Source organism: Thalassophryne amazonica, chromosome 15 (assembly GCF_902500255.1).
Source record: "Thalassophryne amazonica chromosome 15, fThaAma1.1, whole genome shotgun sequence".
Lineage (NCBI taxonomy): Eukaryota > Metazoa > Chordata > Actinopteri > Batrachoidiformes > Batrachoididae > Thalassophryne > Thalassophryne amazonica.
In genome coordinates, this window is record NC_047117.1 from 57,640,092 (window position 1) to 57,656,303 (window position 16,212).

The 16,212-nt window shown below is 39.8% G+C and overlaps 1 protein-coding gene across 6 annotated transcripts in view; it reads left to right on the top strand.

Moving 5' to 3' along the window:
• LOC117526752 (nucleosome-remodeling factor subunit BPTF-like) overlaps positions 1–16,212 on the top strand; it is a 119,605-nt gene extending 103,393 nt beyond the window's left edge. For 5 of the 6 annotated variants that reach the window (XM_034188822.1, XM_034188824.1, XM_034188825.1 and 2 more), the window contains exons 32-36: positions 112–285; positions 517–709; positions 1,628–1,712; positions 7,306–7,492; positions 13,652–16,212. In XM_034188822.1, the coding sequence (XP_034044713.1) occupies positions 112–285; positions 517–709; positions 1,628–1,712; positions 7,306–7,492; positions 13,652–13,688 (676 nt within the window). In that variant the 3' untranslated portion in view covers positions 13,689–16,212. Of the gene's footprint in view, positions 1–111; positions 286–516; positions 710–1,627; positions 1,713–7,305; positions 7,493–12,830; positions 13,607–13,651 lie in introns of those variants that run through there. The other variant, XM_034188829.1, reaches the window with a different exon arrangement.

Genomic DNA, 16,212 nt, shown 5'->3' on the forward strand with positions numbered 1-16,212 from the left:
ATATAGACACCAGAGGAAATAGTCTCTTTTTACCTGTTTTCTTAAAGAGCAGTTTTCACAGAACATCAACCAGTACATAAAACCAGCCCTTTCTCGTGGTTCTGTCCAAAGGTTCTATATTGGCTGTGACCTGTGTACCAACTGGTATCACGGCGACTGTGTCGGTATCACAGAGAAAGAAGCCAAGAAAATGGATGACTACATCTGTGTTGAGTGCAAGCGGGGCCAGGAGGGCAACACAGAAGAACTGTACTGCATTTGTCAGACACCGTACGACGAGTCCCAGTAAGTAGCCAACAGCTTCTGACAGTCTCACTCATCACATCGCTGGTTCCCCAAAAAACTAAATGCAAAGTACTCTTGTTTTCAAGGATGAATCATATAAAATTATTTACATTTTTTCCAGGTATCCCTTGTCTCCACGGCTAAGCTCATAGTTTAATAGTAATTGCTTCAACGTTATGTATTTGCCGCATCAAAAACCACTTAGCTGGTACGTACTTATATTTTTTACAGGTTTTATATCGGTTGTGATCGATGTCAGAACTGGTACCATGGCCGCTGTGTGGGTATCCTGCAGAGTGAGGCCAATCACATCGACGAATACGTGTGTCCACAGTGCCAGTCTACAGAGGACGCCATGACGGTCTTCACCCCGCTCACTGACAAAGACTATGAGGGCTTGCGGAGAATCTTGCGCTCCTTGCAGGTAAACAAGAACGGGTTAGTCACTGCATAAATACAATGGATGCAGTGTAGTATTACAAAAAAATATGCAGGTGGAACAATCTGCTAATTTAGTTAATGTATTGATTGTCAAGATAAACAGAAGATTTCCATGTAAAAGCAGGTTTTAATCCTGGGAATCATACATGCACACAGTACTTGTGTGTGCCAGACACCTTTGTCCAGCTACCTTGAGACTCCATAAACTCTTCCCAGGCATCTCTCAGTTTCAAAGGTCAACGTCTAGGTTTGACACTACCACTTTGTGCAGACACACTTCTGGTGGCTGAGTCCAGGAAGTCGCCAAAAGCTTGGAACTTAGTCTTTATTCGGGACAATCACAAACCCAGAAACTCCATCTCATCTTTCAGCATTTGAAGTGTTGTGATCAGGGCATTCTGTTGATTGTATAAGATGGTGACAGTGACAAAATGTAAATGGGAACAAGTGAAAAAAGAATCTTGCACTCCATGAGGCACCATGTAGGTGCGTATAAACAAACAGGAACTGGGTGAAGCAGCTGCAGTCGTGTTAATTCCACTGGCAGGCCGAATGCTAACCCAAGCTTCTCATTTCTGAAAAATTACAAACAAAAGTCCTCTCTGTGCATCTTATCTGATGGGTTCTGCTCTCCAGAGTGCCAGTTGGACAGCTGCTCCAGCATTTCTCCCATTTTCCCGTTCTCTCACTCCTCATTTGACCTCTTTGATGTTTGATGATCTCTGAGAGAGCGAGAGAGGTGTGGCAGAGAAGCCGAGACAGAACATCAGTGTTGACCCACCTGCTCCCAGTGTCGTTTTCACTGTGCTGTTTGTTTTTCTTCACTGGTTTCTGCTCTCTCAAATGTCATGTCTGAATCTTTTGTTTTTCCTGCTTCTTCTCCTGCTTCTTCCTCTTGTAGGCACATAAAATGGCGTGGCCATTCCTGGAGCCAGTAGATATCAATGATGCCCCAGATTACTACAGGGTTATTAAGGAACCAATGGGTGAGTGGTGAAATTAGCTGTCTTATTTATTACTTCCTGAAGTAATTTTTGATTAAAAGATTCCTGTCCAACAAAGCAGTTGTCAACGATGGCTGGAGCACCCAGAGGCTTCAGTGCTAACAATCATTTAGTATTGCCAGAGTTGTTAAAATGTGAAATTATGCTTTGAATGAGTGGCAAGCATGCAGGTTTTAGCAAAAGTTCACATGAGTTTATAAGTAACATTTCCCCAAAACATAGATTGTGAGTGATATTGTTCCACACTGAGAAGGTCTCGGCCTTGCTCTGGTATATAGTTACAGCAGGCTGCCGAATCTGAAGGCACTCTGTAGATCTTTAACATTAAATCACTGCAGCAGGGAGGAAGCCCTCCAACTCAGATCAAACTGGCCATGTAAATGGAGACTTGCGTCAACGGGGCCTTTTTGATCTTGCACATAAACAAACTGTTAATAAGCTGCTTCAGGTCTGCTGGTCTCGCTGTATGAAGGCACCAGGCCCACACTTCAGCACTGTTGACCTGAACCTGGAAACTCTAGTTCAAACTGTGTTGGTTTCAAAAAATAAAAAGGCCATTTAGCTGGAGTTGCTGCAGTCTTTGGCTACTTTGGAGAGTTTGAAATCTGATGACTGAGAAGAAAGCAATCTTTGATATTGACGAGGTGGTTTGTAAGATCCTGTCCAGCTGGGTGGGGTCTTACAGAGGTTAAAAGTCAGGCATGTTTGTTTAAATGTGTAGCTCAGGGTGGGGACGCTGTGGACAGCAAACCACTGACCAACAGCAGATTATGTAAAAAGTAAAATCATTCTTAACTTTCCCTGATTCCAGCTTGATGTAACCAGGTTAGTTTCACTCAGGAAAAATAATATTTACAGACCTCCTGTAGGGTTTGTGTATTCTGGGTGGAGGTGACTTTCCTTTCACGAATGACACTGATAATCCGTCTCTCCTCATGAATGGCAAACTGGTCAGATCTAAGCAGCTGTTCTGGAACGACTGCGTAGGTCACATTTGGTTGGCAATTTGGATTTTTGCTGTGACATCCCAGAAAAATATTTGAATGTGATCATTGTAGTATTGCTCATAAAATGCAGTACTGAAGGAGATTTGTGGAGCAACTCAATTCAGAAAACCAGGGCCGTATTCACAAAGCCGCCGAGTACAAAGAGTCACTCCTTGTCGTAAAATTCTAAGAAAACTCTTGGAATTGTGGGCATTCCCCCTAAAAAAAAAAAAAAATTTTCAAGCGTAAATCCAAGTCAGCGTTATTCTTTTTTTTGTAATCCATGTATTTATTAGTGTTTCAGTTGAGAAATACACACAAGAAAAACAAAAAACCAAGAGTCAGTTAGAACCGGGGTTGTAACTCAAAAACAGTGCAGGTAAGCACAAAGAAGTACATCATTATATAAACCTCTCAGGCATCAGTAGCCACCACATTAAAGCATATTTAACCTATATTAGGGTTATATTCCTATCTAAGAATTATTTATCGTGATGTATGACCAGAAATGATCCCATACTGATACTATAGTTTTGTCCTTGTTTTTAAGCTTGTTGAGCATGCACTCATAAGAAGCCATTTTTGTCATCTTATTGACCCATTCTTTAACTTCTGGAGTGGTCTGTATTTTTCAGTGGGTTAGAATAACTCTAACAGCTACTGAGACCCCTACCATGATGACTGAGAATTTCCCAGCAGAAATGTTAGGTATCTGTGCTCTGTCCCCCAATAAACATAATCTGGGACAAAAAGGTAAGGGCTTCCCCAGCCAATCACTAAGAATTTGCACCACCTTTAACCATAAGGGTTTTATAACTGTACACTCCCATAGACGGTGTATAAAAGTCCCAGCCTCATTACAGCATTTCCAGCATAACGGATTTTTCTTAAGGCCCAGTCTATGCAGCTTTGTTGGAGTCCAGTAGTATCTCTGAAGTATTTTATATTGTGTAAATTTACCTCTACATTCTCTTACAGATTTTCCATTTTCAGATATAATTTTAAACCACTCTTCATCTTTTAACACAGTTCCAATGTCTTTCTCCCATAAAACTTTCAAAGCTTTACAGCCATCACTGAGTGCTGAGTTGATTCTCCTGTAGAATGTTGAGGCTTGATGATGATGAGGTGGGAGATTCAGATAGTCTAAAATGGGATTGGCATCCAAAGACTGAGGCAGTGACTTTACACAGTTCCTTATCTGAAGATATTTCCAAGTGTCCTTTACCCGTCAGAGAGTATTTTTGTAATATTTCATTATATGACATTAATACCCCATCCTTATAAAGACTTCCCAGTGTGGATATTTTGTGATCGTGCCAATTCCTCCAGTAGATTGGTGCCTTTCCAATACAAATGGCTGAATTCCGCCAGAGTGAAGAATACAATTGTTTAGAAAATGACATTTTAAAAAGTTTATGTGCCTTCATCCAAATTTCTTTTGAATGTGACATAATGGGATTGTCAGTTTCACCTGTAATTTGAGAGTGGCATTCTATAGGAGTGAATTGGCCAGACAAGGATTTCTCAGTAGTTGCCCAGTACAAATGATCTCGTCCCGACCAATGTGAAGCAATTTTTGCCATTTCAAAGGAAATATAGTACAGTCTAGGGTCAGGTAAACCCAGCCCCCCTGCATCCCTTGGTAAACACAATTTCGTTCGTTTTATTCTAGGCTTTTTCCCCTCCCAATGGAACTGCTTAACCATCAATTCATATTGTTTGAATATGGATGGTGATATAATGACTGGCAGCATCATAAGAGGGTAATTGAACTGTGGCGAGATGATCATCTTGATTACATTCACTTTGCCCCAGAGTGTCAATTTCAGTTTTCCCCATTTGTCTAAAATTTAGACAAATGTTTTGTAAAATTGGTTCTAAATTTAATGCTGGCATTTCCTCCTCTTCCCTACTCAGTTTAATGCCCAAATATTTCATTCCTTTTGAAATCCATTTAAAACCAAATTTTGCCGTTATGTTTCAACTATATGGGCATTGCCTCAGATTTTGTCCAATTAATTTTGTATCCTGAAACTTTAGAATAAGATTGTATAGTATTCATTAATTGGGGTATTGATTTGTCTAGATCCTCTAACAGGACTAATATATCGTCTGCGTAAAATAGCAGTTTGTGCTCTATCCCACCACCTTCTATGCCCTTTATATTCAGATTTCCTCTTATGGCAACTGAGAGGGGGCACCCTTGTCTCGTGGCTCTCTTTAGGCCAAAAAAGGGTGATATGACCCCATTAGTTATAACTGAAGCTTTGGGACTTTTATATAAAATTTTGATCCACGTGACAAATGATGCGGAGAAGCCAAAATTAACTAGAGCTGCAAATAAGAAATCCCACTGCACGTGGTCAAAGGCCTTCTCCGCATCGAGGGAGAGGGCCACAATAGGGTCATTTTTCTCGCGATTAAGGCTTATTAGATGCAGCAGTCTTCTCATATGATCAGTTGTTGATCTATTTTTCATGAACCCTACTTGGTCCATATTTATAATATACGCCAACACTTTTTCTAAACGGGTAGCTAATATTTTAGTTAAAATTTTACAATCTACATTTAGTAAACTAATAGGCCGATAATTAGAGGGTTGTAATGGGTCTCTATCTTTTTTGGGGATAACTGTAATTAAAACCTCATCAAAACTTGGAGGTAGAGATCTTAATGCAAATGCTTCATTATATACATCCTTCAGCACCGGGCTAAAATGTCTATAAACTGTTTATAATACTCAATGGGAAACCCATCTCCCCAAGGAGTTTTCCCATTCTTCATTCCAGCAATGGATTTATGAATTTCAGTTTCAGTTATGGGACCCTCTAATAATTTTGCCTGTTCTGATGACAATTTAGGTAGATTTATTTGAGTAAAGAAATCATCAATTTCTATGTGATCAGGGTGTGAATCTGGAGTATATAAAGCTTTATAGTAATTTTGTAATACTTCATTTATTTCTTTAGTGTCAGTTACAACTAAATCTCTTTTTTTATTGCAGGTATTTGATTCCCAGAGTTGAGTCAGAGTTATTCTTAATGCATTTTAACCCTTGAAAGAGCTTCAAAGGTGAAAAACTGAGCAATAGTGAGTCTAAGGAGTTTCTCCAGAGCTAAAAATTGCCACGACAAAGTGGAAGAAGAGACGTGTGCAGTGGATGAGAATGCGTTAATAAAACGCTATGGATTAGATCCAACAGGGGTCATATTTGTGACTCATCCTACTAGATATACACTTTCATCTCCGACACAGTGCAACAATAAAACGCCAGAAATGGAAGTAATCATGGTACAATATTTGCCAGATTTGTGTCTGTCACATACTTCTATAAGCAGAGGGATCAAGCAATGAAAGACATCAGAGTGCTGATAAATATATATATGCTTTAGATCAGTGGTTTTCAAACTATGGGGCTGGAAACGTAGCATTTTAAAGCAAGTCCCTCTGTGTTTTTTCTGCTGCAGGTGCGTTTCTCATGCCAGTGTTGCGCGTTCTGATCACACAGAAGCGCTGTGATGATTTAAACTTTTAAAGCTCCATCACTGTGGTGTGATCATCAGATGACCTGATCGATCGATCAGAGTGATCACGCCTTATTAATGCACTGTAACTCTTTAAAGCGCTGTGGCTGTCGGTGATCACCACACCGACAGATCACACAGCACTTCATTCAGATCACACCTGATCGCGGTCGACTGGTGCTTTAAAAGTGTGTTTCATTATTCAGGTCTTTGATGACCTGATCAGGTCCACTGATCAGGAAGCAGCCGGCGACTTCAACATTTAGAGAGACAGCACTCCATTCATTCAACACAGCATTTACCACAGCCAGTCCACTCATCAGCATTCTGTACACAATGAAAATGGTCCACCAAGATAAAAAGTTAAAATAAAATAATAAAATTATGTTAAACTACTCTGTTTCTGATGCACCACACCATGCAGTACCGACCTGAACCACTGGGTGGAAACGGGGCCGTTGGCAGTACGCTGGTTAATCATCAAGATGTGACAGCTGCATTCATTTATTGGACGTACTACAGCGTGCGCCAGCGTTTTTAATATGGTCGGCATACACAGGCTAAATCATCAAGGTGTGACAGGGCGTGTAACTAGAAAGAGGTACCACAGCATAAATGTTTTAAGTATCAAATACATTAAGTACGAAATTAACAGCACGGTAAATCAAATATGAATCAAAATACAGCTAAACATGCGCGCACGCTTCCCCTGCCTTGGACAACCACTGAGTCTCCAAAAGAATGTGTCACCTAGCAATGGGGTCAGCCCCGCCTTCTTTCTAAGATAAATGTTTTTGTCTTTTCTTGCTGAGTTCTGAAATTGGTCCTGAATTACTCTTTTTGAAGCCAAGACTCCTGGCTAGACATTTTTAACCTAAGTTAGGAGCTCTCTAAAGGGATTCCGAGAATCTTTATGATTTTGGGCCCAGTGGTTTGCCACTGCTTCCATGTTTCACTATAGTGTACAACGTGTCTTCAGTGAATGCTTTATTTATTTTTTCCTAATAAAGTAGTTGAATTCTGCTGATGGCCAAAGACCTTTTCATATTTCCTGTCTCTTAGACCTTTCCACCATGGAGGAGAGGTTGCTGAAGCGCGGGTATGTCAAGCTGACAGAGTTTGTAGCGGACATGACCAAAGTATTCGATAACTGCCGCTACTACAATCCCAGTGACTCGCCCTTCTACCAGTGTGCCGAGGTTCTTGAGAACTTCTTTGTCCAGAAGCTCAAAGGCTTCAAAGCCAGCAGGTAAAGTGTTGTTTGCACGCGCACACACACACACACACACACACAAGGTAGCGCCGATCTGAAAACTGAGATGAATTAAAGTTGAAGCAGCTGATGAATCCTTTTACCAGCTTCAAGAGTGTTGTTGTGTAGCTAAAATATCAACTTTAATTCTGATTCCAGAAGAGCTCATTGGCTCTCTATCACAGTTTCATACATTATTTCTTAATTGTGCAGTCGTCAGAATCTTTCTCCACCTCTGAAGTTTAGGTACACTATTTAAAATATGTTCAACTGAACTGTAATGAAATGTCTACAATCATTAAACAACAAAACAAAAGGCTTTCATATCGCAAAATAAAAAGACATCAAATGTATGTGACAGTTATTGGGACATTTTGATGAATTCAGAGGAAATTATCACTTTGACAGCATGTTTTCCTTAAACAGGGGATGAATACATGAACATGTCCAAATTACTGCATACATTTTTGACTTCATTTACATTAATTATTAAGAAATGCAAACAGGACAGTACTCTTTGGTAAATCTGTCTGGAAGAGTCGTTTCACAAAAATTGACTATGCAAGAAGGAGATGAGTGTGGGAAGACACCCATGACAACTCTGAAGAAGTTATAGGATTCTGCATTTGCATAGTCCATCTTTTGACTCTTGCATCTCCAGTCACAGCTTCAAGCATTATTGTGGTAAATATTGTAATAACAAAGCAAAAATGTGGAACATAATTGTTTAATTTTTTTTTTTTAAGGCCTCTCAGAGGAGGTATTTTCACCATTTTTAAAATGAACCTATCTGAGCTGATGTCACAAAGACATGTCACCCATAGCAACCAAAGAAGCATCATCTTGCTGGACGTAAACACCATAAGTGTGCCAGATGTAATGGTTGTATGAAAACCATGTGTTAATTTTCCGTTTTTAACCTTTGGCTATTTTCATGACCTTGTCATGCATTTTCCTGTCCATCTTCATGTCTGTCCATATGATGATGGAAATCCATTGTCCCTTGAATGGGCTGTGGATCACCATTGGTCACCATTTTACAGTCAGTTATGTATATTAAGATTAACCAGAGGTTTTGATTGATTGCTCTGGTGCAAATATTGCATTTTCTGAAGTACAGGCGTGTAAGTCGCACCTGTCAAAATATGACTCTTTAATTTGGGAGGAATCATATATAAGTCATACTGGAGTATGTCACACTTTTTTCCTGTATGTGGAACTCCCTTTTTAACACAGTGTTTACCTAGGGGAGAGTTGAACAACAGACAGGAGCTCAGTGCAGCACGTGCACACTGCAGCATTTGCTGTTACTTAACATAAGGACTTTTCAGTTCCAAAAATAAATGACATGGACAAATAAATGTGCGATGGACAACACATTGCATGCCATTTGATGCAGTTTGGATAACAGAAGATGTCACATAGACCAGAGGCGATTTTAGACTTCCAGTTTTAGGGGTGCTTAGCACTTTTTAAAATTTTTAAAATCTAGATGTCCTGAAATACAATTTCCCATGATTTCAGAGTGAAAACATTGCTTGTAAAAGCTGCATTCATTGTCAGAATGATAAAAAAAAAAAAAAAAAAAACGCATATTAGCAATGGCTAACGGCCCATACATAAAATTCCTGCATTCTGGTGCAGTTTATATAACAAATAATTTAATCTCCTAATGTGGTGAGGGCAAATAGTAATTGCAATTTAGGAGCAGGTCTGAAATATTCAGAGGCTGAGTACAGTATATTATCCTTGTTTTTACATTAGTCTTATGAGCCTACAGTTATTGAAGATTTTTTATTTCATCTTAACAGATTATTGTGTCATAGTACATAGTACAGAACACTCACCCTGGTCTTTAAACCGGCTGGAGCACTCCTTAATCTGTGTAATCCCCATAAAATCGTCCCTGAAAGCCAACAGAATTTTCTGAATGATGTCCACCTGGAGGTCTCTCACAGTTCCTGGAAAAAATTAATGCAGCAAAGCTCCAAATCGTTCAGACATTTATTCGCAATAAAAATCCGACGAGAGGGGTGGACCACTGCTCACACAAAGCCTGCTCACAGGCGAATGACGCAACCGACAGGCGTGAAAAAACTCACGCATGCGCACGAAGGTTCAAGCTTGGCTGATGCAATCACACGTGATTCAAATCCATGTGGTTTTTGAAAAAAATAAAAAGGTCGGATACTTTTCTAACAGACCTCGTATTTAGGGGTGCTTGAGCACCCCTAAAAATAGGCTAACTCCGCCCCTGACATGGACACAGATGAAGAACTAAGCAATGGATTTTTGCAGGATGTGCTCAGCTTGCAGTGCCAAAAGGAATTATTAAATAAAAAAAAAAAAAAGCAAAGTGGGCTAATAAGAAAGTGATGAACAACATATAGTGCATCCAGAAAGTATTCACAGCACTTCACTTTTTCCACATTTTATGTTGCAGTCTTATTCCAAAATGGATGAAATTGTTTTTTCCCTCAAAATTCTACTCACAATACAACATAATGACAATGTGATAAAGGTTTTTGTTTGTTTTTGTTTTTTTGTTGTTGTTGTTGTTGTTTTAGATTTTTGCAGATTTATTAAAAATAAAAAAGAAATCAAATATACATAAGTATTCACAGCCTTTTCCCATGAAGCTCAAAATTGTGCTCAGGTGCATCCTGTTTCCACGGATCATCCTTGAGATGTTTCTGCAGCTTATTTGGAGTCCACCTGGGGTAAATTCAGTTGATTGAACATGATTTGGAAAGGCACACACCTGTCTAAACTGAGCGATCGGGGAGAAGGGCCTTAGTCAGGGAGGTGACAAAGAACCTGATGGTCACTCTGTCAGAGCTCCAGAACTTCTCTGTGGAGAGAGGAGAACCTTCCGGAAGGACAACCATCTCTGCAGCAATCCACCAGTCACCAGTAAAAGGTACATGGCGGCCCGCCTGGAGTTGCCAAAAGGCACCTGAACGACTCTCAGACCACGAGAAACAAAATTCTCAGCTCTGATGAGGCAAAGATTGAACTCTTTGGCATGAATGCCAGGTGTCATGTTTGGAGGAAACCAGGCACCATCTCTACAGTGAAGCATGGTGGTGGCAGCCTCGTGCTGTGGAGATGTTTTTCAGCGGCATGAACTGGGAAACTAGTCAGGATTGAGGGAAAGATGAATGCAGCAATGTTCAGAGACATCCTGGATGAAAACCTGCTCCAGAGCGCTCTTGACCTCAGACTGGGGCAATGATTCATCGTTCACCAGGACAAGGATGACAATGGACAAAATGGACTGCGTTTGTATAATGCGTTTTCCATCTGAATCAGGCACACATAGCACTTTACAATGATGCCTCACATTCACACAGACACACTCCTATGTCAGAGTGCTGCATGCAAGGTGCTCTCTACACACTGGGAGCAACTTGGGAATTAAGGACCTTGTCCAAGGTTCCTTACTGATTTTCCATTCAGGCTGGGGTTTAAACCGAGGATCCTCTGGTCTCAAACCAAACACTTAACCACTAGACTAGAGGTTTCAAACTGATTCCAGAAAGGGCCAAGAGGGTGCAGGTTTTCTTTGCAACCACCCACTCCACCAGGTGATTCACCCTCTTGGCCCTTTCTGGAATCAGTTTGAGACCTCTGCACTAGACCATCACCTCCCTCTCCATAAGTCTACAACTATGGCGTCACACGTTGCATCTCCAAAGTTTATATAATGCATTTGTACCATATTTATATGAATCATTACACCATAATGTTTAAATTATGTCATCATGCAGTGTGCACATCTGTATCCGTCAGTGTATGTTTATGTTAAACATAAAGAAATTAACCATCGATTACTGATACAAAGGAGAATAAATCACCCCAGCTAGTTATGAAGTGTGCTCCCAACCTGACAAACCTTTGTTCTGTGAGCTTGCTACCACCCAACTGTAGTAATTGCTTCCATTCTTTGCCTCGTCCAGGAACCTCACAGAAAATCCTGGCATCTTATTTTGTCATCCGTTAAGCACCGTTCACACTTTTACAGATATGTATCATGGAAGCTAGCTCACAGCTGAATCGGATAGTCTGTCACTGTGCTGTGATCTTGTTTTATCCATGGCAGGATTTTCAAGTTGTTTGGAAACTTTTCTCCATTGTTATCTTTAACATACTTTGATAATCCCTTGCATTTCTGTGAATCCCAAAATATTGCAGTATAGGCCATGACATCACCAGGATGTTTTCCAGAAGCACCAACGTTGTGCTGAAGTTATATTACGAGCACGCTACAGTTGTTTTTACAAGTCCAGCACGTTACATCATCAAATTATGCATTTGATCACTTATGTTGACAACCATGATCTTCAAATATTGGTTTGTCATGCTTATAGACTGGGGCTGCAACAATTTATCAATTATTAATCAAGTATTAATTTAATCAAAGAGTGATGATAATTGATTAATCAACATACACGTGTGTGTGTGTGTGTGTGTATATATATATATATATATATATATATATATATATATACACACACACACACACTTTCTCATTTTTGCTTCTTGAATGTAAATGATTTCTGATTTACTTTACTTGTTTCTTTATTCTTAGCTGAACATCTCCAGGCTGCTAGCAAAACATTTGAAGGCATAATCTATCACTATTTCCAGACATTATGCACCTAAGAACGAATCAATTTATCAAGAAAATAAGCAATCGATTGATTAATTTCAGTAATCATTATTTGCAGCCCTAGACTGTTATCTTATGGGGTGCATATCCATGAAAGTAAGACTGGAACTTAATTTTTCCGTTGTTGGTCAAACAACATGTGAGTGTCCAAAGAACCGACTGCTCAAAAAAATGCCCTTTTACGTTGTTTCAACTGGCCTGCACATGGGCACAATTACATCTGCTAAAACCTGAGATGGATCAGTACAAGAATGCAGAACACGAAAGTGTTTAGGTGCAAATTGCAGTAACATTTATATATACAATGTGTATTTTTATTTTTATTTTTTTCATCTCTGTCCATTTGTGCCTTGACCCTCATTTCGCAGTGCACTGCTCAGGCTTTGTGATGTATTTCTTGGGATAGGTGCAAACTGTGGCACTGAGCTCCAGTTATCCTGCAGCAGCTTTATGTGTTTGCTCATTTCAGTTGCTCTGCTGTACTTTATTTTTGTTGTTGTTTGAAGTAAACCGATCAGTCTCATCTCAGCACTTCTGTTCACGTTTTATCAGTTCAGTGCATCTTACAGTTTGCATCCAGCTGTGCATGTGTACACGTGTGCACAGCGATGTGCTCCACCTGCATGTATTTATACCGTCCATTCTCTCTTTCTCTCTTTGCAGATTGTGATGTCAAATCTCTCCTGGGTGCCGGGGTCATGCTTAAAACAAACAAAAATAGTTAGCTCATCCCGGATGTTGCTGTTCTCTCACCCCACCCCCCCCACCCCTTTTTTTTAACAGCACCAAAAGCTTTGTAAGACCGTTCATATATTAAAGAAAATTAAGAAAAGAGATAAAAAAAAAAGTGACCATTGTAAAATCAGCAGCCATGTTGGAAAATGTATTTTCTTACATTTCTTGCACAATAGATGAATGATATTTTCTCTAAAGGGGAATTATAAGGCAAAATACGAAGTTTGAAAAGAAAAAGCTATAGCTCTTAATTGTGCAAACAGATTCCTACACAAACAGAATTGTTGGTTTTTGTTGTCTTCAAGCTGCAGTGGAATATTTTTACCTCATTTTTTTAAACCGCGTACATGTTTTGTTTTTGGCACCCGTGTACATTATCTTCTGTGCATAATGATTTTTGTGAAGGAATATTTTTTTATGTTCTAGAAGAAATAATGGTAGGACATGTAAAACTTCATCAGAGAACAAGCTCATTTAGCCTTCCTGTTGTAAATGGGCCGAGTTTAGTCGTCTCGGGTTTAAAAACAAATGTGTACATACACTGTCGGGCCGTGGCGTCACACGTAGGCAGCATTTCACCAACATGGCTGCTGGGTCTTTGTCAAAGTGTCTGACCCACTGGCATCCAATGTTTCAATGTTTTTGTATTTCTAGAGCATATTTTTGTCATACTGTAAAGCTTTTAATAAAAAAGGAAACAATCATGTTATCCACCTATTTCTTCCTCCTCTCTTTGCCCGTTTCTGTAGGTCTCATAACAACAAACTACAATCAGCAGCCTCTTAAATTCCTAAAAACCCAAGTGTCACAAAGACAAGCATTGCCGTTTCCTATGAATGAATATGTCAGGCTGCACCTGAACCTGAGCGCACTGTGGAGATGTGCGCACTGTCCCAGCTGGTAATTAGTTGCACTAGTCTCAAAGAAGGAAAAAACAAAAAAAAAAATCTGCAAAATCCTGACTGGACCGGCACCCATAGCTATGCTGATGGAAGAGAAGAGAGGAGAACCAAAAAGCCCCTTTCACAAAGTGTCAGTGGGATAAAGTCCTGCCTGCAGACAGAGACTGAGGCCGACTGCGTGTTTTGTTCCCATTGGTGCACCCCTTCCAGCGGGAGATCCAGATCCAGATGAGAAGCTCTGATCACGAGGCAGTACGAGACTCTTAAAGAGTTGTCATTTCTGTAACCGATCACTATTTTTGTGTGTCCTGTACAACAAAGTATTGACTTTGTTCTTTCTTTTCACCCTTTCATCTTTAAATCCTTAAAATACTCCTCTCATTGATGCAAGCATCCCGGGAAAATGTTCACAATTCAAAAGGAACTCCTCTGGAATTGTGGGCATTGACAACGGGGTCATTTAAGACCATTTGTCTCTTTAAAGTCCAACTCTGAAATCATTTTTTGCATCATTGATGAACGTTTTCCACGAATGACTAGATTTCCAGATGTGGAGTGGTTCAGTATTCTGAGCAGTGTTACACCGACATGGCGGGTTGGGCTGCTGAAAAGAACATGCTAGCAGCTAGCATTTCTAGCATTAGCAAACGGAGTCACATGTTACATATACGTTCATGCAAACTGTGGCTGATGATAACCACTGCTCAAACTGTTGACCGTTTAGACTGCAAGGGATGCCATGTTAATTAATGAATAATTGCGGTTAGCTTTTTCTTTGATATCGTCCATCAGCCAAGCACGCCACCATCGCAACCATCTCCGCTAAAAACCGTGGATATTTTCCACATCTGGAAAAACAGTAATTCCCACAAACCTTTTATCGTAGGTGCACAAAAATAAGTCTGAAATAATTCTGTTCAGGTAAATGTAGAATGTGCAGTATCACTAATCTCTGTTTCCAATTTCAGTTGGTGCACTACTTGAGCTGGTTTTAAATGTTATGTGGTCTGCACGAACCAGCCTACTGATTCTGAACGTGCCTCTCAGTGGTACGTTTTGGTAACATTCCATCTGCCTGCTGCAGAAATGCTCCATTTGTAACAAACATGATGGATTCATCAGAACAATACAGAAATAAGGGAAACATCTTTACTGCCAGAGGAAATCACTCTCTTTTCTTTTTTTTGGCCCTTTTTCTGATTGCTGATTTTCTGAAATGCAGCTAAACACAAGTCTGATGTACTGTGGAAAGAAACATCAAATAAATAAAACATGTTTTCAGGCCTTAATGGAAGGCCAAACTTTGATTTAACTGCACCGCCTCCTTACGCTGTTGCTTCAAAGCCCCGCGTCTTTTCTTCTGTCTTGAATCGGAGCCTCCCTGCTCTTATCGAACGACCGTTTCTTCCAGCATATTTCAAGTGGAAGTTGACAGGTTGGCTCACAGAGTGTCTCTCAACTCGCTCTCCAAAGCACAGTTAAGTAATTGGATAATAGACGTTTCCACTCAGCGTCCGCTCAGTTATGCAGCGGTCTGTGGCAGCATGTCCAGGACGAAAATGTCTGATTGGGGACTGGGGAGTCTTTGTACTGTGGGGTTTCTATGTACATTTTATAGCTGCATTTTTAACATGTTTGGGAATATTTTTCTAATCTGATTCAGTCTCTGTGGAAGCAGGCAGCAGTTAAATTGTCCGAGTCAATATGCTGATGGCGAAAATGTCAAATGAGGTTAAGGTTTCTGTTTGCATCATTATTTCTGATGAGTTGAGTTGAGCGATAACGTGATGTCTGGGTACCCCACCCCCCGCCACACACACACACTTTACTGTGTCTTTCACCTACGTAAATGGTGATCTGAAGATGACGAGCTTCATTCACTCCTTTTAAACTCTCTTGTGCATAATGACTGTCCAAATATGTAGAAATGACAGAATTTTAGAAGAGTAGAAACTTTTATTTTTAACTCTGAACCAGCAGCTAAGCCCACCTGTGTATATACCAATATATATATATTTTTTATTTTATTTTATTTTTTTCTCATTAACTGAAGTGAGCTCTGCATTTTGGTGAAATTGCCCTTCATTTGAAAAGTGCTGCATATTGTGAGCATAAAGGTTTTTGAATGGGACGGAGTGGCACAGCGACTCTAAAGAAGTGTTTCTCTTTTTGTAAGAAACCAACCAGTTCAACATACCTTCTATATTGACATTTCATTTCTTGTATTATTTATTCATATCAATGAAAAGGATTTTTTTTTTTTTTTTGCGTAATGCTGATGAAAATTAACTGCAGATAAAAGTACTCTATGTTTTTAACGGATTGTGGCAACTCTGAAGAGATTCTCTTTTGTACTTGATAGGACATTTCATCCTACTGTAGATAATAAAGTAATGTTTTTGACACCA